At 39.9% G+C, this 22068-nt stretch overlaps 1 protein-coding gene across 5 annotated transcripts in view; it reads right to left on the bottom strand.

Annotated features, from left to right (window-relative positions):
* The window catches only part of Tafa1 (TAFA chemokine like family member 1), a 669539-nt gene that overhangs the window by 102607 nt on the left and 544864 nt on the right, over positions 1-22068 (bottom strand). For all 5 annotated transcript variants that reach the window (XM_021227818.2, XM_021227819.2, XM_040737128.1 and 2 more), the window contains one exon: positions 19647-19787. In XM_021227818.2, coding sequence (XP_021083477.1) covers positions 19647-19787 — 141 coding nt within the window. The remainder of the gene's footprint in view (positions 1-19646; positions 19788-22068) is intronic.

Genomic DNA, 22068 nt, shown 5'->3' with positions numbered 1-22068 from the left:
ATGTGGGCAGTGATTAAAAGCAAAAGCACCTAGGGGTGAAGACAAGACAGGGGTGATTTTAGGACCCACCGTGGGTGATTCTAATGTAGAAGTTGGTAGAGAGTCCAGGTGCTCTTCATTTCTCATAGTGTGATTTGCTCTCTTTGCCTGTTTCCTTACTACAGTGATCCATGACCTCACACCAAAGAGCTGTCATCAGGATTGTGGAGTGTGTGTGTGTGTGTGTGTGTGTGTGTGTGTGTGTGTGTGTGTGTGTGTGCGCGCGCGCGCGCGCACGTGCATGTGTGTATGTGTATATACACATGCAGGAGTGTATTCACCACCACTAATGTTAGGAGAAATGAGAATCTCAGGTGTTGTACCTCAGGTGTCTTCTTTAATTCCTTCCTTCCTCCCCCCCCCCCTTGCTTTCTCTTTCTTCCTTGAAAGAATCTCGTCATTAGGCCTAGAGAATGCCCATTTGACTAATATGGCTGGTCTCTGGACCCCCGAAACCTATCCAAGTCTGTCTTGCAAGTGCTGGGTTGTAAGCATACACCTCCATAGCAAGCATTTTATAAGGGTTCTGATTGTCAAACTCAATCCTTATTACTTGCATGGCCTACCTTTACCATCTGAGTCATCTTCCCAGCTCAGGAACCTTGGACTCTTACCCTAGACTTTGTGAGTATGTACAGTGTAAGCACTCACTGTCAGGCAGTTGAGTTGCTGGGATCTTCTATGGGAGGGGCCTCATTTCCCATAATCATTACTTTGAGATTTTTGTCAATAGAATTGGAATATAACTATCATCTTAGATGTTAAAACAAGGACTTATACATCCATGTTGGCTGACATCTATTCTTCCATTCTGAAACTTGAGTCTTATTTTCTATATTGGTTAGAAATCTGTGCCTGATAACAATGAATATCAGCTGTACAGATGCAGTTTAGTTCTTGTGATAGGTAGAGACACACCACCATACAAACCTAACCATTTAACTACACACTGTGTGTGTGTGTGTGTGTGCGCAGATATAAGTGTGTACATGCATCTGGATGCAGAAATCATTCCTCAGCAAGTCCATCCTGATCAGTCCCTCACTGACTATGGTAGGCTGCATGGCCAGGGATTCTTAGGAATCCTCCTCTCTCTGCCTCTCCAGCATCAAGATTATAAAACCAGAACAAGAGGCTCTTTATCATCCACTTCTATTGTTCTTGGACAGAGATACATTTGACTCCCATTGTACCTGCCAGGGTGTTAATGAGCTTGCCTCTTTGTGAGAACTCTAGCCACCTCTTTACAGACTCATCTAACAGCCTTTTCTACCCAGGCACAATGAGCTTCTTCAGTCCATTGTTGTTTCATCATGCCCTTTCTTGTTGACTCTAGACTTGTATAGATATTATTCCCTCTGATTCAAACTTTCTATGCTGTCTCCTCCAAGTCTCAGTTTGGATATAAACTCAACTCATCTATAATTTGCTTGTGCTCAGAACATTCAGCTTCTGACTCTGTAATATCCCAGAGGGATCTTGTCTTTGACCACTCTATTTCTGAGGCTCAGTGTCAAAGAGGATAGGTATCTGTGCAGTAAGTTTTCTGATATGAACTTTACTTGAGTCCTTTATGTTGCATTGTATGGTTTAGACATGAAGTTGTGTTAGACACATGTCTCCTGAGTCTCAGGGTCTACAAGTTGAAGTCATCAAAAATGAGAAGTTTTAGAGGAATGGTGTTAACTCTGAAGTATACACTAAGATTTTAAGAATCATTTGGCAGGCTGGAAAGCCATTTATAGAGTTTCTCTTAGGGATAGTCATTAGGCATATTAAGCCATTCTCCCTTTGATCCAAGGTTTGTGTGAATTCATACTATGTGTTTTGTCTACAAGTAGAATATCAGCAACACTGAGGGTCAGAAGGTGTCTATTAAGGTCTTTTTGTTTGCAATAAAATGGGTTGTTTGAAATCCTTGGATATGGCTGACTACAAAGAAGGGCATTAGTCACCTGAAGTTCTTCAGTGTGGTGTAAAAATGGTGAAGTGTGAGATCTGCTTAGGTTTTTTGGCGGAATCTGATTGCATGCAGTTCCTTGCAACAGCTAAGAGGATGTTCCAACCATCTTCTGTTGCTTGTAATAATACAGTAGATAGGAGAGGAAATATTTATCTTTGAGGTTTCTTTTTCTAAAATTTTGAGACAGGGTCTCACTATGTGGGCCAAGTTAATCTTAGATTCACGGTCCCACTCCCTCAGCCTCCCAAATGCTGTGGCAGGAGTATTGTACAACACCTGGCAAAATTCTCTAGGTTTCCTTTTTTTTAAAAATTAAATCGCTGGTGCTGGGGATGCTTTTCATGCTAAATGTATAGAATGAGAAAATGTCTCTAGAGATCTGTAGGCAAGCCTGTGGGGAATTTTCTTAATTAGTGAGGGCCCTCCCCATTGTGTGCGGTATCACCTTAGGGCTGGTAGTCCTGGGTTCTATAACAGAATGGGTTGAGCAAGCTGTAGAGACCAAGCTTGTAAGCAGCACCCTCCATGGCCTCTGCCTCAGCACCAGCGTCCAGGTTCATACCCTCACCGCTTTTGATGATGAAGTGTTATAAGGAACTGTGAGTGAAATAAAGTCTTTCTTCCCCAAGTTTCTTTGGTTGTGGTATTTCATCAAAGCAATAGAAACCCTAACTAAGACAATGTTTTCACTAATTTATTAATGCAGTATGAAGGGGCATTGATTAACATACATGGGACTAGATTAAATATAGTTTAATTTTATTCAGGGAGAAGTCACTTATATAAGATACAGATGGCCAGCAAGTTCCAGCTTCAAGGATCCACAGCCAGCTCTCTCCATAACCCGAACAGAACCAAGAGAGAAGAAGCCTCACCGAGACACCATACCAAATCCCATATGCTCATGTACACACCTATGGCCATGCCCAGATGGGATCAGAGGTAGAGATGTGAGAATCCACAGAAGATGAGTCTATGAAGACTGCCTATGAGCTGTACACAGCAAACAATGGAAAGAGAGTCATTGTGTCAAACAGGGCAGAGTAAGAGGATCGATGGAGGTTGTCCTCAGACCTCTACACATATCTTGGTGTACATATGTACTCACACACATGAATGCATACACACATAAAAGCACACACAACCTATCATGCACACAGTTTGCATCTCATGCATTACTAAAAATAGTAAATGTTGTAGTGATAGTAATTTTGTCAGTGAGTACCCTCATATATTCTTTGCTCAATAACTATCAGATCCTGTAGTTACTATTAAAATTTACCTATAAGTGATGCTAAGGAAGGTGGGAAATTTCTGTAGTGTACAATGCATTTTCCTATGTCATTTCTCAGACACATGATGCTTGATGATTTTTAAATGGCAATAAGAGAAGCAATGGCTTTTTCCACCATCTCCCTATTCATGTACACACTCTTCTGTATTTCATTGACCACTTGATAAATATGTTAAGGAAGATTGGAGGAGAGGTGTACATACATAGATTTTTTATGGTGTCATCTATTGACATCAAAATGAATATTACAGAAAGTCACAATGTGCCAAAATGCAGAGAACAAATGACTGTAGGGTGTCCATCCCCAGTTGATACAGTTTGACACAATTCCTACAACTAAGGTCCAGGGAACACTGAAGAAGAGAGGATGGAAAGATCTTAAGAGTATCTTCTATATTGGACAAGAAAGCTACATCCATGAAATATTGAAAACCTTTACAGTAATAATGGCAGTTGACATATGAATATGGATGGGGGAAATCTTACAAGGATCCATCAATAAAGGAAAAGCAATAGGAAATCAATGACTGCAGAGAAAAAGAGAGAGACATAAAGAGAGATACACAGAAAGACAAAGACAGAGATAGATACATACCAATATGGATGGGGGAAAATCTTACAAGTTTCCATCCTTAAAGAAAAAGCACTGGGAAATTAATGAGTGCAGAGAAAAAGAGAGAGACAGAGATAAGAGAGACAAAGACAGAGACAGAGACAGAGACAGAGAGAGAATATTAGTCTTCTCCAGGGACAAGCTTCCAATACTACATCATCAGTTCTAAACACATGTACAAGAAACAACACCAAATGAACTCAGTAGGTACTATTTATATATTTATGCATATGTACACGTGTGACATTAATAAACAAGGATATGGGAAATGATAATAGAGATATACATGAAAGTAGAGGATGTCTTGGAAGTAGAAGAAGGGGATAGTGGGAGGGGAAGGAGGATATGACAATAGGGGTTTGAAGACAATCAAAGTATATTACATACATATGAACTGCCATATGCAACACATTGGTTTGTATAATTAATAAATAACAATAAAACAGAAATAAAAGGAAATGCATTGGCACTAATGCAGAAAATGAGAAAGGGGAAGAGGAGCTGACTTGGCTCTGGAGTTCGTTGCCATATTGAAATGGATCCCCAGGCTCCTCGTGAAAAGAATCTACCTGTGAGTTAAAGTATTATGTAAAATAGGAAAGTGGACTTGAAAAGCAATCATTGCCAATGTTTGTTTTACTTGATTTGGGGGAGACTGTGAGGATTATTTGTGACAGGGTGAGGAGTCAGAAATGAAAAGTATTGATGACAGGCCAGTGATAGCAATCATAGGTAAGATGACATGTGAAAACTACTGATATCAAAAAGATAATACCACTTTCTTTGCTTTGGCATGGTCTGAAGTAATATTGCTGAGGTTTTGAAGTATGTTGTCGAACACTACATAGGAGTTGTTGTCTCAGCAAAGAACTCTCTGTGCTGTCCCCTTAATCACAAAATCTCCTGGTGGGCTCACTATCCAATTTCTCACTGTGGATTCCTCTTTTGTTTTCTTGATTAACACATCTCAGACATAAGAATCATATCAGAGAGTGGTGACACCCAGCTTAGCTATGTCACCCTTTAATGTGTGGCCCCATCTGCCTTTCCCACCTGTTCTTGCATACAATCTCACAGTTCACTGGCTTTAAGCCATGATAGCTTTCTCTCAAGGTCTTGATCAAAACACGTGGATTTTGCCCATGCTGTTCTCTCTGTCTGGAGTGCTCATGGTACTATCTATATTTGTATGCCGCATCTCAGGCTTCTTACTACAGAAGTCTCCCAGTTTCCCAGAAGTAGTCACTACTAACGCACTTACAACATTTTCACCAGTTAATATGTAATCTAATGACTTGTCCTTTTCTCCATTAGATTCACCCATCCATCCACTCATTCAGTAATTATCAGAGAGCCTTGCTCGGGTGACAGAAACTTTTCCTAATTTTCAACACATAGCGATGAAAGAAGAATGCCTTGTTTCCATGTAGCACAGACTCTAACAGGAGAGACCAACATTAACTTACTTGTGTTAAAGTCAATGGATTGATATTATACATGCTGGAAGAAAAGAAATAAGTCATTAAAGAGGATGGGTAATGGACTTCTTGAGCTGACACAAGCATGTGAGAAAGGAAGAGTCTGACAGGAGTAAGAAAGTGTTACAAAAGACACATTTTACATGGAGGGATGAATTTAAGTCAAGATAAGTATTTTGTGAAGTCTTGAAATCAAGGAATGGGTGAAAATTAATGAATTTGTGATTGTTGGAAGGTGAACCATGGTGTGTATGTGTTGGAAAGAAGGCATGAGGAGGAGCCTGGGATGCTTGAACAAGGGTGTTCTCTGGGGGAGATGAACATGGGAATCTCAAGATTCTTATCAATGGTACCTCAGATGCCATGTCCTGACTAGTCTTTCTAGGAGTTCTCCATGAGAGGGAGGACTTGAGTCTCACCAGGTTCCTTTCCCATCAATAGTGCTTACTATACACACAGAGCTGAATGGATTGTAGGAAATAATACATATAACACAAGGAGTCTTGCACAAACTGAGAACCCAGTAACTATTAACTGTTTTATCTTTAGGACTAAATAATTGTAAACAAACGATATTATCAATTTTAATGCCAAAATCTAACAAATGGCCCATGGAATTGATATCATTTCCAGCTGTTGTGGACAGCTGCCTCAGTTGTGGAAACAAAAGGACAGTGTAGTAATCTAGGAAGGCCCCAAATAAAAGGTGGCATCATTGGTGAGACAGAGTGAACATAGACTGGCTCTGGTGGCATTCCAGTTCTAACTGCCTCAAGGTTTATTTTGGAGCAGTCTATGATTTTGAATTTATGGTCCTAGTAAACTCTCTCCAGTATAATATTCCCTTTCCTTTGAGAAACTGCTGAAAATAGGTACCAATATAAAGAACACTTCATGTATACCAAAAAGGAAAATGAGTAACAATGTCTAAGTACATGCAAGACATTACCAATATAAAGAAATGTGTCCTTTCTGTGAAAGAGTGGCTGGTTAATTGCCCAGACATTTTTCTAGCATAAGTACTATGAACTGACTTTAGAATTAATATGATAAGGAACATATCAAATAATATCAGGAATTATTGATTTTTTGCTCTTTGTCTTGGTTATTTTTCTGTTGCTGATATTAAATCTCTCAACAAAAGTAAAATGTGATTGTTGTTGAGGTGGGATAGGAATGGGAATAGCAAGGCAAGGTATATGTTAAATGGGGGACTCTTAATTAAGCAGGGAAATAGAGGAGGGAAGAGGTAAAATAACAGTAAGATACGTAAAAGGTGATAAGACCCATACTATTAAGTATCTACCTATAATACACGTAAGTAAATATACAAATACACATATATAGTTTAAACAAAAAAATTTCCATTTGGACTGACAATACTCCCCTCAAGAGCCATAGACCAAAGAACAAAATCCCCAATGCCAAGAATGAGAAGTCCTCTTTTGAGTTGTTGGTCAGAATAGTCCAAGAGATTTTCCAAATATTATAGCCTATTGTGATTGCCTTTGGTTGTCCCCAGGGAAGGAAAGTAAGTCTTTATTGCTGAATGCATCATACCCTTCAGACCCAGACCTGAGAGGACCAGATCAGGAGACGGTTTGAAAACCTCCTCCCTGAGGATGAGCTTTTATTATACCAGAAATTGCCGTGCAAGCTTCCATGGGAGGGAAACAATCAAGAGTCCTACCCATCATGATATTTATGAATCATAGTGACCAGCAAGGCACAAAGGCCCTAAAGGTGCAATGTTACAAGTATGTATGTCTTGGTTGTAAGCAACAGCTCTCTCACTGTATTTAAGGTCTACTCAACAAGAGGAATTTATGCCTGGTATTGGAAGCTTTGAAAACTACCAAAGACTAATGAAATCACAGATCTTGGAGGAGAACCTACAACCAACAATTGTTAAATGAGCACAATCCCTAACTATATTAAAAATACTTATCCTTATATCCACACATAAAAGTAGCTCTTACTTCTTATCAAGGAAAATTTCCTTTATCACAGAGACCATTACATGAAGTCACAACCTGCAAAAATGCAGACTTGTGGAACCTAGTCCCAACTGATATATCCATAATATAACTCCTGAATCTAAGGCTCAAGGATCATTTCAGAAGAGAGGACAGAAAGATACTAAGAGTCAGAGGAACAGGAAGTTTGCTGTGAGATCGTGTTTCCTAGAAATGTGTGAAGCTACACCAATGAAATTTCATCCATATAACTGCCTAAACCAGAGAGCAACAGAAATAGTCTTCCCCAGGGAAAGCATATCAATTGTCTATCCAATATCAAATGGTCAGCTCTGAAAACATATAGACACAGGTAACATTATATGGATTGAATAATTTGAATTCATATATTTAGGAACACACATATACATACAACTACAAAAATTAAAGAAAAAGAAGCATGAATTTCAAAGAGAGCAAGGGTAGAGTATATGGAAGGATTTGGAGGGAGGAAAGGGATGAATGGAAAAGTGTAATTAAAATATCAAAAATTTGAGTATTTTTAAAAAGTAACTTAATGGGCTTACTTACACTGACTTACAGTTTCAGGTGGGGAGTTCATAGCAGGAGGAGTCTGAGGGAGCTGATCACATGAATAACATGTGCTCATAGTCAGGAAGCAGTAATTAATGGATACCTTAGTTAAACTCTCTTTCTCCTTTCTATATAATCCAAGATCCTAAGCTAGAGAATGGTACCACACATAGGGTACCGTGTCAGGTAACTCAACCATAATAATCTGCCCTAGACATGCCCAAAGGTCCATCTCATAGGTGATTCCAGACCTCATCAAGTTGACAATTGAGAATAATCATCCCAGCCTCTGTTTTTACAAGAGAAACAGAGATAATGAGAGTGCGGTACCCATGTTCTTTGTCAGATGGATAACCCAAACCCATCCAGATGGCCCCGAGAAGTCTGTGCATGAGCTTGCCTCTCTGAGTCCTTTGTACTTCATGGAGCCCAGGTCACTCATCTTATTTTCAAAAGATAGCATAGGTGGGGCAGAAAAGGGCTAGGAGGCTTTGAGGTGCTGGTGGTTATGACTCCTGTTGGAGAATTAATGTGATACATGCTATCTGCTATTGACAAATAGTCCACTCAAAGGCAAGGGGGAGGGCACAGAGTGTGGACCTAATGTATACTCAGTTCTTGTGGTATGAGGTTATAGAGCTGGTCCTAGAGGTGAGGATAACTAATCTGCCACTGCAGGCAGGTAGTCATGGTTCTAAGAGACCACATTACTCCTACCAATGAGGCTTTCTCGTCTATCCTGCTCAGCTCACAGAAGCCTGAAGTGGAGAAAGAAAATACATCCTGCATTCTTCAATCTTACAGCTAAATAGATTTTGTATGTAGGTATTTCTGGGTCTCTGCTATCTGGTTAGTATGTAATTCCTTGTTACTCTGGCAAAGGAATGTCACAAGCACCTAAAGTTACAGCTTTGCTTACAGTTCAGGGGGATACAGCCCCCTATAGTGGGGATGTCATGGTGGCAGGAAAGTGAGGCAGCCAGTAACATTTCATCTCTAGTTCAGAAGCAGTGAGTAAAGTGTGCTGGTTTGCCTTCTATTGTGCAGTCTTGAATCATAGGCTGTGAAATGTTAACACCCACTTTTCATGTGGGCTTTCCTATATTGACTAGCCTAATCTAGAGACTCCCTCACAGATGGGTTTAGAGGCTTGTTTCTTTGAGACCAAATTGACAGTCATCACTAACCTGTTTGCATAGGAGTAAGCCTTCAGAGATTCAGTAAACTTCAGAAGATGAAGGTAAGTATTAGCTTTTTAAAGTATTATTCAGCTCTGTGAATTTATATATTTATATCTGCACTGTTGTTTTCTTAGATGACATTATCAGAAGGTACTGCATAAACATAAATTCCTATCCCCAGCAGTGTCCAGCAGTGCAGCAGAAGACATGGTAATGGATTTCTCCAGAAGTCTGAAATAATTCACAGGGCCTGCTCGCTACTCATATGTACAAAGCATTTATAACACAAGACCCTGAAATCTTGCCTTCTTGAGGCTCCAACCTAGCTACAGGAATGAGGAGTTGGCTCCTTAGATTTAGAACAGTGTTTTCCATCCCATTTGAGAAAAAGAGAAGAATCGGTTAAAAGTGAACTCATATCAGAGAAAAACAGTTCTGTGAAAATGCCTGGGCTCTTTAGAGATAAATAGCAACCAATGATTTGGGGATTGCTTTGAGGGGAATACCTTCATTTATAAAGATGGTATTATGTATCATCAAATTTATAACAGGTAAGCTGACAGCACACATATATATACGCTCACTCATGTACACACACAAATGTATGCATACACACCTTGTACTTCATGACATGTGTTTTGTGACTGCTATATGTCACAAACATATATGTACACACCAAATGTAACTTCATACATAGTTTTCCCACTGAAATGGCACCAGGTTCTCTGATCCTTTTCAGATACTGTCTAGATCCATGCATCCAACATGTGTGAAAATACAAGGATTTAAATGCTCAAAAACTGTTGCTAAATAAAAGTAAGCACTAACAACTATAACACATCCAATTTCTATTATGCTCTCAAAACATCCAGCCTCATTACAAATCTCTGTATTTATCATCCTCCCTTTGGTGAGCCACACAGAGAAGGGTGGCTAACTAATTGAGTTTGTAAGCCGTTTGTCATTGAGTATGATTTAAATGTAATTTTTCTCTCCTCCCTCCTCAAGACTAGCTATTACCAAACTTTTCATCTCTGCCTACTTGATTGATGGAACTGCATCTCGGTGTTTAATTTACATTTCTCTAAATGAGTAATGTCCAGTAATTTTTTCAAGCTTGGCAGCCAATTCTATTTCTCTTTCAGTGACTTATTTAAGGTATACCACTATGCTATGCTATAACATTATAGGCATGGATCCTTTTGTTTTATATAATATCATCTGATTTGTAACGTTTTGTTTATGCCCATCATAGGCCTGTGTGTGTGTGTACTTATTTTCTGTAAAGATGTAATGGCTACTTCTGGCAATTATATTTTAAAATAATTGTTGGCAAAGGGGAAAGAGAAAATTACTTTTATTTTTACTCTCCCTTTGCTGTACCTATATACATATGTTCTTTCTGAATATTTCTCATTGGCAAATAACTGTATATTATGTGGGGCACAGTGCAATATTTTGATGTATGTTTATACTATATGCATACACATTTCTGTATGTATCATGTTGCGTATTATTTACACTAAAAACAAATTATGAAGTAATTTGCTTTTAACTAGTAAATAGTAGAAAAGTGACTATTTGTGTCACATGGCACTTATTCCCTAGTTTTTAGGGATCAGGGATCAGCAGTATCAGTGTGCTAAAGACAAGTCACTATAAGGAAGAATGGAGGCTGAGGGGAGATGAGGTGTCCCACCCAAAAACAATTCCGAACTTATGGTACATTGCTAGCCTGAGGACTAATGTGTGGATGGTTCTTTTCTCCATTGATAATTACTTCTGCAAACTGGAAGCGAAGAATAGGAAGGTGATGGGGAATAGTACAGTGGCTTCTTCTCTGAGAACTGCTGCTAACCAGTTTCTTGTTCTTTCCATCATGAAAAGGAGCAAATACAGGGACTGGCATGCAATTAGGAGGTGCAACAGCTCCTCCAGTCCTGTGCTCCTTTCCCTGTCTTCCCTTCCAAATGCAGGCTCCAGTTCCTCTCATGGCTGGGAAGGCACTGGTCTGAAGATGGGAACTCAATGCTGTTTCAAAGAGAACTTGCTTATATTTTAAAATCCACATCTGCAAGTGCCACCATTTCACGCATGATGACTCCAAGATTCTCTTCTAATGGGGACAATGGGCTCTCCTTTCAGAAACGGCATCTCTCGTTTCTGAGGAAGCCATTGGAATTTGGTGGTTCTGTCTATTAAGGCAGCTGGAGTTGCCCTTCCAAGAGCAAGGCAACTGGAGGGGGCGGTAGTGGAGGATGACATCTCTGACACATCACATCAGCTCCCTCACATGGGGCTCCCCTGAGTGGATGACAAACAACAGTGGAGAATTCACATAAGCCCGCTTTCCATCACCAAAATATTTAACATTTGCAAATACAAGCAAACAATTCTTCATGTTATGTTTTGAAAGGTCTCTAGATGATTGACAAACTGCATCTGAGCCTGACATGTCAGTGAGATATTGGAAATATCTGTGCACTGTTTAGTTAGGGGTCTAAGGAAGAACTCTGAGCCGCAGGCACAGGAAAATCAAAACAAAGCTATATAATCTACAGTGCCATGGTCTTGTGTCTGTATCATGGAGCACAGGGGGTGTTTGTGAATGCTATTAAGAGAACAAAAGTTTACAGTATAATACAGTTGACATATATTGAACCTTTAACCAGCTGCTTGCCTGCAGAACTTCTCAGAATTTTTAATATGATACCACAGTATGGCAGGGTGCCAAGGGGCCATTTAATGTCAAATTGAATATATAACATTATTCTATAGAAAATTTTACTGAATCTAAACTTTATCCCTATTCTTAAGCTTTTCCCCCACCATATAGTGTTTTGGGATTAAGATGGTAGATGTCAAATGTGTCAAGAAAATTTTATCATGTCCTTTCTACACAGTCAATCTCCATAACACATTTGTAAAAATTTTGGTTCTGAATCTCATATAGTACAACTGTATGTGATGGTATATTACAAATCTAACTCTGTCAAGTAAAATTGTTTGAGACAGGAATGTTATATGTATTCAAGGTCAACCCAGAAATTGTGATCTTCTTGCCTCAGCTGCTGGAGTGCTCAGACTATGAGCATATACTATCTTGCCTGCCAAATTTTTCTTTAATTGTTATAAACTGTTGTCCTTATACCCACAAATAAGTGTAGTCTTCACGCCTCATCAAGAACGAAAGTCTCTCTTTATAACAGACCGAGATCAATATAGAAAATCACAGTCATTCAAAATGTAGAGTTGTGGAACCCATACCCAAAAGATACAGCTATAAAACACTCCCTCATCTAAGTCTAAGGGGACATGCAGAAAGGTTGTAGGGGTCAGATGTTCAGAGAGTTTGCTGTGAGATCTGACTCGTAGTAATGTCCAATGGCAGACTCATGAATTTCTAGCAACATGACTGTGTGAACATGAACTAAACAAAGATGACATTGATGGACATGATAATGTGGGCAGAGAAAAGCCCAGGAGGCCTCAACCTTGCACAGAGAATTACAGGCAACTGAGAAAACACTATAGTGAGTAAACAGTTTATTTTTTATTAAAATTAGAAACAATCTTATTTGTTTCGAATCCTCCCATCCTCCCACTGACGCCCCTCTGTCCTCTTCCCCCACCCAGTCCCACTCCTCAGGAAGAGTGAGGCCTTCCACCAGGGTATCATCAAATTATGTCACATCATTTGGGGGAGGGCATAGACAGAGAGAGCATCCCTCCATGGGGAAATGGGCTCCCAAATTTCATTTGTACACTAGGAATAAATACTGCTTCCACTGCAAGAGGCCCCATAGACTGCCCAGGCCTCTTAAATGTCACCCAAGATCAGGGCCTTGATTCTGTCCTATGCTGGTTCCCCAGCTGTCTGGCTGGGGTCCATGAGCTCCCACTTGCTCAGGTCACCTGTTTCTGTGGGATTCCCCAGAATGGCCATGACCCCTTTGTTCATCACTCCTCTCTCTCTACAACTGGATTCCAGGAGTTTGGCTAAGGGCTTAGCTGTGGATCTCTGCTTCTGCTTCCATCAGTTACTGAATGAATGCTCTAGGATGGCATTTAAGGTAGTCATCTGTCTCATTATAGGGGAAGAACACTTAAGGTAGCCCCTACCCTATTGCTTAGATTCTTAGTTGGTGCCATCCTTGTGGATTTTTGGACACTGCCCTAGTGCCAGATTTCTCTTTAAAGCTACAATGGCTCCCTCTATTAAGGTATCTCTTTTCTTGCTCTCCTTTATTCATCCTCCATCTCAATATTCCTGATCCCTCATGTTCTCCACTCCCCTCCTCCTCCCTCCTCCTCTTTCTCATATCTCCCTTCCCCCTTCCCCTACCTTCTCCCTGTGCTCTGAATTTATTCAGGAGCTCTTGTCCATTTCCCCTTCTCTGGTGACTATATGTCTCTCTTAGGGTCCTCCTTGTTTCCTAACTTCTCTGGAGGTATGGATTGTAAACTGGTAATCCTTTGCTCTATGTATCCATATATGAGTGGGTACATAGCATTTTTGTCTTTCTGTGGCTGGGTTGCCTCACTCAGGATGGTTTCTTCTAGTTCCATCCATTTGCCTGTGAATTTCAAGATTTCATTGTTTTTTTCCCCGCTGAGTAGTACTCCATTATGTAAATGAACCACATTTTCTTTATCCATTCTTCAGTTAAGGGGCATCTTGGTTGCTTCTAGGTTCTGGCTATTACAAATAATGCTGCTATGAAAATAGTTGAACAGATGTCCTGGTTGTATAAATGTGCAGCCTTTGGGTAAATGCCTAAGAGTGGAATTGCTGGATCTTGAGGTAGAGTGATTCCCATTTTCCTGAAAAATCACCACACTGATTTCCAAAGTGGCTGTACAAGTTTGCACTCACACTAGCAATGGAGGAGTTTAGGAATATATATGTACTTACATACATGCATGCAATAACAACTAATGAAAAATAGACCCTGGATTTGAAAGAGAGTAGGGAGGAGTATATGAGAAGATTTGGAGAGAGTAAAGCAAAAGGAGAAATGCTGTAATTATATTATAATCTCAAAAGTAAAAGCATCCCCACCCACAAAGATACAAGCCCAAAACAACAATTGGAAGACTGAATATATCAGTTCCTCAAGACAATGAATCAAGCTATTCTGTGAATAGATCTGCCTAGTGTTTGTGTTTAGTGTTTGTGGAATGCCCTTTCTAACTCACTACCTTCTGTTTCCTCCCTATGTCTCCCTCCCTGTGTGGCCTCTCTCCTCATGTCTGCCAGTCTTCTCTTCTGTCAGAATCTTTCTGTCCCTTTCTTTCTGTCTCTTTGTTCTTGTCTGGTAGACTTACGATAAGCAAGGAGCAAATTGTATTGATGTACAATGGCTTGTTTGTGTCACAAAAATGACTAGGAATGCAGTGACTGTTTCATTGTATTAACAATGAGTTTAAGAAGACCCTGGGATGCTCATGAGTAAAAGGCACAATGATCACTAACAGAAGGTTGCTTCTGCACTCCTCTCCATGCATGGTGACAAAGGGTAAGACATAAGAATAGAAGAGCCTCAAGTCAAAATTACCAGGAATAGGAGTCACTGAAACAGTCATTCTTTTCTCTGAATGAGAAGAAAGGCAAACAATATGCAAAATCAAATCAGACTTGGACTAGTTCAGACTCAGGATAATGTCTACAACGCATTCAAAACATCCACACTGACCAGAAGTAGAACTTTTCCTCACATCGTATTTACTCAAGTTAAAATAGATTTTCATTAGTTGGCAAACTCTAAATAGAGAAACTTGTAGGAACATTTCACTATAAAACAGATTCTCTGGTCGTATTCACAACACAAGCACACACACACACACACACACACACACACACACACAAACAGACAGAGAGAGAGACAGACAGACAAAGACAGAGACAGAGAAAGAGAGACACAGGGACAGAGAGACACAGAGAAACACAGAGACAGAGACAGACAGACACACAGAGAGACAGAGACAGAGAGAGACAGAGAGACAGATGGAGAGACAGACACACTGAGTGGTGCCTTGCACAGTAAATCCCCAATCGTTATATAGAACTAAAAGCATTGCCTATTCTATAGCAATGATCCTAAAAGGCACAATCCCTGTGGTATCTAATAGGAAGAGGCAGGGAATGATGTTTCTGTATCATCTGGCTATACTGCCTTTTCCTATTCTCTAGATATTCTCATCTTACAAGAAAGCCTTTGAAGCTCAATATGTGCTAATAGCAGATGCTGGTTTTACTGTATTTGAACCATGAGGTCTCCTAGAACTCCGTAGCTCAGTTCAACCTGTCTCTGCCTCTTAGGACAGAGAATAAGGGGAATTTTTAAAATGGTGGTAAGTATGTCAAAGCAGAGAGGGCAGTTAAATAAATGAAGGTGTAATTACCATTGAGAATCCTATGTAGCTATTGACAATTATGTTTGGAAGAATGTGAACCAATGTGGGAAATATTTATCACATATTAAGTGAAATGAGCCCTCCATTAATCAATATCATAGCATTTAAGTCTGGTAAATATCTCCAATGAGCTTTTACTTTTTATTGCTTGGCTTAGATTATAAGGCAATCATGCAAAGCCATGACCATCTCTGGGAAATGGTATCATGGTTTTTTTTAATATATGGATATTATACATCTCTGCGCTAAAAAATCTTTACAACAGCCAGGTGGTGGTGGCACACACCTTTAATACCAGCACTCAGGAGGCAGAGACAGGTGGATCCCTGTGAATTTGAGACCAGCCTGGTCTAAAAAGCGAGTTCCAGGATAGTTAATATTATAGAAAAAACAAAACAAAACAAAATCCCTACAACAAGCTTGAGCTCCTGAAAGGCAATGGGTGTTATCCAGATGATCAGTTGGAAAAAATACTCAGAACACATGAGGCCAAGATGCCACCATGCTGAATTAACATGACCTTGATAGTTCTAACAGCTATCCACATTTACTAGTAAGATAAGAAATAGAACCTATAAACTAGAGAGCACTTGAGGGGAGCCAATGTAGAAATGACAGTTCTATTATTCCTCACCTCAGCTCCAGGAGGCAGAAACCTTTATCATCCTCACTTTGGAGAGGACAACACACTGGAGTTAGATGGACACACCTTACCAAAGTTGTTCTATTGATAACAGGTATAGCTATGATTCTGCCAAGATGCAATAGCTCAGCTCAATATTCTAGCAACTACATCAAAATGATGTCTCTTTATTTTTCCATATAGACAGTGAGGTCTCTCAAACAAATGATAGCAATATGTACTTGTCCATGCATGCCCATAGACTTGAGAATGGAATGTTATTTAAATAGGGACAGTCATCATCAGACTAAAGAATTGTCTTATTGGCTTTTGCTTGGAATATGGAGGTAGTGGTCCTTTTGTTCAAAACAACCACACTGACAATAAGGAGTTTCCAAAAGGAAATAAACTTGTCCTGAGGTGAAAATATTGCTGTCATATGGTTTATCATCTAACACAAATTCAAGCCAACTGCCATTTCCTAATCCCTCAGTGCAGCCAACACACTGCACTTTGTGTTTTTCATCCAAAATCTGAAGGCAATTACATTCTAGATCATTAGTGATGACAATTAAGTGGACTTGGGCTGGAGATTTATAGGTAACAACCTCACTGCTTTCTTTGGCCAAGAACATAAGAGATCATTGTATATTTGTGCTGTACAATGCCTCCTGCCTCCTTGGCAAGAGCTTCTTCTTGGAAGAGTCCAGTATGGTTTTAGTAGGCTAGTTGCCTTCCTTCCCCTCATTAGCAATGCCTCATGGTGTTCACTGTAACACAGAACAGTCCGAGTCACATTCCAAGTCAGTAAACCTCAAATACCAATGACATTATGTTGGATATGTAAATTTTGGTCAGGGGAGGAGTCCAGTGTATTATGGATGCTTAGTAGCATTCTGTCTCAAAAGCCAGTAGCTATAACACTTCCCTCCTTGGTAAATATCTGTAATAAAAATGTTTCCTGATATTACTAAGTGATTTCTGGGAGAAATTGCTCCACTGCAGAACTGATTGCACTACATTCTCAAACTTGGGTTAGTCACAACCTTCAGGACTAAATTGACATTCCCATGGAGCAAAATGACAGGTGTACTGGCCATGTAAGCTTGCCCTTCTGGCTGTAGTTGACCAGGCAAAAGTAGACATCTTGGCCCAAGTTGGACCACTCATACACATACTCTGTTGTCTCAGGAATCATATTTACAGCATGGGATCTTGGTTAAATATTCTTTATTGAAGCTTTGCTCTCATACTAAGTGGGAACAGAGTGGTGCCTTTTACCCATTTCTATATGGGAGCGTGAAGCAGATGCTTGAAGAGGGAATCAGGCTCTACAAAGGGAATTCAGTAAGCAAAGATCAGAAATCAAAGGGAGAACATTGACAGCAGCTGCCTAAAGGATTCCCCACAGTTGATTCACGTAGAATTCTTTTACTTCTTAAAATAACTTGTGTTTTCCTTGCCATAGCTTGAGTGTGGTTCTCTCTCAACCACCTATTGATCCATCAAGAAAAATACAAAACACAATCTTATCTAGGAAGTTACCCTACCCTGCATATCTAGAAGAAGAGTGGACATAAGTCAGGAGATATAATTTCTCAGTCATGCTCTATTACCTTGCACATGTGAGTCATTTCCCTGAGTCCCAACTCCCTTGGTGAAGAATTAGAAATTAAAATCACAACTACACCTTTAAAATGTGATAACTGCATAGAACCACAGGCTCACTGCTTGACCCAAATATATAAGATTATTCCAAATGTGGCAGCAAGATTTCATATTAGTCTATGATACTGCCCTGAAGAGTCACAGAAGAGGTGACTTTTGAAGCATGTACCAAACAAATAACCCTACTATCATTAGTATGTTCATTTATGCCTGCATGGGGAAGGAAACTGAGCCTCCACTGGTATCCTGCTTCTGACCTTGCCTCTGATGATCTGTATCTGTTTGCCTTCATGTTCTGGCAACCCACCTTTATACTGGAGAGGGTCAACTGGTGTAACCAACAGTACAGCAACAAAACAATGATACATAAGTTCTAAGGCTTTGCATAAAGAACATTGGACCTTGTTTGGTTTTCTTATAGGCACTCTGGAGAAAACCTACAACCATGTTCTAAAACTCCAATGGAGAGGTCCATGTGGCAGAGAACAATATTAGCTATGTGAGCAAGTAATCTTAAAATCTCCTGTCATCACCAGTCAACATTTAGAACTCAATTGCAGTTATATTGCAGCTTCTGAGGCAAAACCTCCCAGCTAGGTATAATTCTTAATCTATAGGCGAGGTAGAATAATAGTTAGAATTTAATTTAATCTATTTATTTGAGACAGGGTTTCATGCCACCCAGGTTAGTCTTGAACTTTCTTCTTAGCCAAAGATGACTTTGATCCCGTTTCCACCTTCTGAGCATTGGGATTACAGACATGCATAGCTACACCAGGCTTATGCTGTGCTGGGGATTGAACCCAAGGCTTTGTGCATGCTAGATAAGCATTCCACCACATGAACTACAATCCTAGTCCATGTTTAGTATTTTCAGCTGTTAAATTTGTGTGTGATTTATAACACAGAAGTAGACAACTTATACAATGGTAGTAAGATTTTTGGTAGGATTAGATAAAATAACATATAAGCAATATGTACCAAATTTTGGCACATACTCAAGGCAATGGTGTTCAGTCACATATATAGCCAAAGCAAATAGAGTGATATCTGGCAGATAATTAGTCCTCATCAAATATCTTTTAAATGAACATTAGTTCCTGCCAACTTTCAAACTTTCCTATCACTAACATGATCGTCATCCCAAACAGAATCACTTTCCAAATAAGTTGAATCCATACAATAATTTCCAGAAAAAAATTCTCCCACCCTCCCTCTCTCCTCCCTTTCCTCCCTTCCTTCCACTCTCTCTCTCTTGCTCTCTCTCTCTCTCTCTCTCTCTCTCTCTCTCTCTCTCTCTCTCTCTCTCTGTGTGTGTGTGTGTGTGTGTTTGTTTGCTGCTTTAACAGAATACCTGTTACTAGGTAACTTACAAACATAAATAAATAAATTCCCAATGCTCTAGAGACTTGGATGCTCAAGATCAAGCCCTGAGTATCTGATGGAGGCCTTTCATGATACATCACCACATAGTTGGAAGCAGAAAAGCAGGGCCACAAGAGGGGACTGGACTTCCCCTTTCAAATGGCACTAACCTCACTCATTATTGTGCAGTCCTCATGGCTCAGTCGCCTCCAGATGCCTCATCTTCCTGAACCATGATTTCAACATGAGTTTTGGAATAGACATTCAAACCTAACACTGAAGGAACCAAAGTCTCACATATATGATGAGTTCTGGCATTTAACCTCACAGCAGTTTAGGTACACCTTGACCATGGTTCAGAAACACAGCTGGTTTACACACGAAAACACATTGTATGTTGTTTGTAGTGAACTCATGAGTGAATATCCATTAGAGAGTGCTAAACCCCATTACTCACCATCCACACAGGAAGGTCGGTTTCTTGTTGTTCCAGCCACTTTCCCAGGTAGGCAGGAACACTTCACTGTTTGTGATCGCTCCTCTATGCGGTTCTTGTTACAGCACCTGTGGGCTGCGATCACTTCACAGGTCCCTCCTTCTGGCAAGACAATTAAAAAAGATGGACATTGCTTAGACCTAACCCTGACGTTACTTAGGCATATTAGAACACACAGACAGGTTTGGAGAAAATGACATAAATCATAGAGGGGTCCTGTGACATACAATTTTTAAAGAACTCTCTTCTATGGTTCATGCAGCCTCAGAGAACACAGGCATTGCAGTGCTACACTCAAAACAGTGAAGAACACCAGCGAATAAATGGGCTTCTCAAGATGTGATAATTCTGGGTTGGATGTAATAGAAAGCAGTGGAGTAGCAAATGCCTGGAGCTAAAATGCCAAGTAAAGAGTCCACCTGATTTAGATGCACTGAGCTGAGCACTCTTACCTGTGCTGACTGCATGTAAGATTCTCTGAACACCAACTAATGATGAGCAGCAAAAATCCAGTGATGCAGAACTTGCAGTGCCAGGAAAGCATCCAGGAATCAGTTCCCCTTCCCACTGCCTCCTCATGTTAGGGGCCTGAGTTGAATGAAAATCTAGTCCAGAAGCATTGCCAAACTCAGACAGTACACACGAATGAAAGGGACAATTTTTAGAAGAAATGGTGTGTGCTTTCCATGGCATGGCTAGACATAGGACTTAATTTAAATTGTTAGGGCTCACTTATGCATACATCATTGTATATGGGAATCCTAATGGATTCCACTCTGTACTAGCTCCTGGGTATGTGAGTTCCTGGGTCAGTGGAAATGTTGGTGATTATTCAAGTCACTCCTTTTGCTTTGGATTCTGCTGTTGTTGTTAAGCTGTCCATAAACTAGTCATCTTTCCGCATTATCCTCCCAAATGCTGAGAATATGGGTATGAACCACCACAACTGGCTTGGGTCAGTTTCTTCCTTCGTGGAAACAATAAGCTTTTCAAAGTTATAAAATGTATCAGGAATTAACGTTCCCACCTTCAAGTTTTGGATTCAGAGACAATGGTTTTCATTTTATCAAAATGGGCTCCTTGAATTTAGAAACATTGACCTTTGACATTCAGTCAGCAGAGATGGCCAAAATTTGTTGTACAAGTGGAATACATGTTGCTTATAAACTCTAAGGGGAGTGTATACTATCCAGACACATAGAAGGTACATATTGGCACACATGAAGATAGAAAGGGGAAACAGGAAAAAAAAGGATATTTAAGACTCTTTGTTCTCTGAGAACTTAGTTGCAATACAGTGTTTTATGTATTGTGGGAATAGGGCATGATCTGGTTCCTTCTTATCAACAATTAGAAGTTGAGTAGTTTGTTGCCTGTGATTACTAGGAAGAGCAAGATGCTGCTTGTGTTCTATAGGTAGAGAACAGGGATGCCATTAAACATCTCACAATGTTCCCTGACAGTCTATTGATAAAAGGGGTGACCTGACTCAAAAATATTAGTATTAATAAACAGTGCTGAAAAACCTTTGTCTGCTGTTGAAGAAATACACCAAAGTGACCCAATATTAGGTAGGTAGTCCTATCTCTCACAAAAGAAGGGAAGAGTTCAAAGCTTAACCCAGCTGATTTTCATTTGAATTTCACTCTTTCCACTTAGTATTTGATGGTCTCCGTTTCCTCATCTATAAAGTGAGAATAATAATCATAGCACCCATAGCTGAAGATGTGCAGATATCAACTAGAGAGCATACCCACCTAAGGATGTCAACAGTTAGCCTGAAACATAGTCCGAAGTCCTACAATAATACCTGCAACAGTATATGCAGAGAGGATTTCTGTGCTGATGTTCCTCTCTTTTTTTCATGTTTGATTTTGACAATGATAAGGATCAAAACCAGGGCCTTGTGCATGCTAGATAAACACAGTTACATCTTGTCCTGTCTCAGCATTTATGGTTTGTCCTGAAATAATATCTCTTAGCTCCTATCTACCTCCATCATTCCTGTGTATTAGCGCCTAGCAACCCAACCCCACCTCCCTCCAACATGGCTGTGGAGAGAAAGAGAAAGGGGGAGGTAGAGAAGGGTATACACATATGTGTACATATACATATGTGTGCGAGAGAGAGAGAGTGTGTGTGTTTTCATGAATTTTCATGAGAGCTAAATGCCAACATCAGTTCTTCAGAGAATGTCTCATAACCTCCACAACTATGCATTCTCTTAGTACTCCATGCATTTCCAATTACCCAGTAATCAATGTTTGTGGCTCCTCTCAGTCAAGCTGTAAACTGAGGCAAGATAAAGGTTATCATTTATTTCTTCTCAGTCCTATCAACATGGAGAAAGTCTAGAAGTCTTTTCTAAATCACTGAGTAAAAT

Source organism: Mesocricetus auratus, unplaced genomic scaffold (genome assembly GCF_017639785.1).
Source record: "Mesocricetus auratus isolate SY011 unplaced genomic scaffold, BCM_Maur_2.0 Super-Scaffold_100676, whole genome shotgun sequence".
In the NCBI taxonomy this organism is placed as follows: domain Eukaryota; kingdom Metazoa; phylum Chordata; class Mammalia; order Rodentia; family Cricetidae; genus Mesocricetus; species Mesocricetus auratus.
This window is presented reverse-complemented; position numbering and strand designations above follow the sequence as displayed.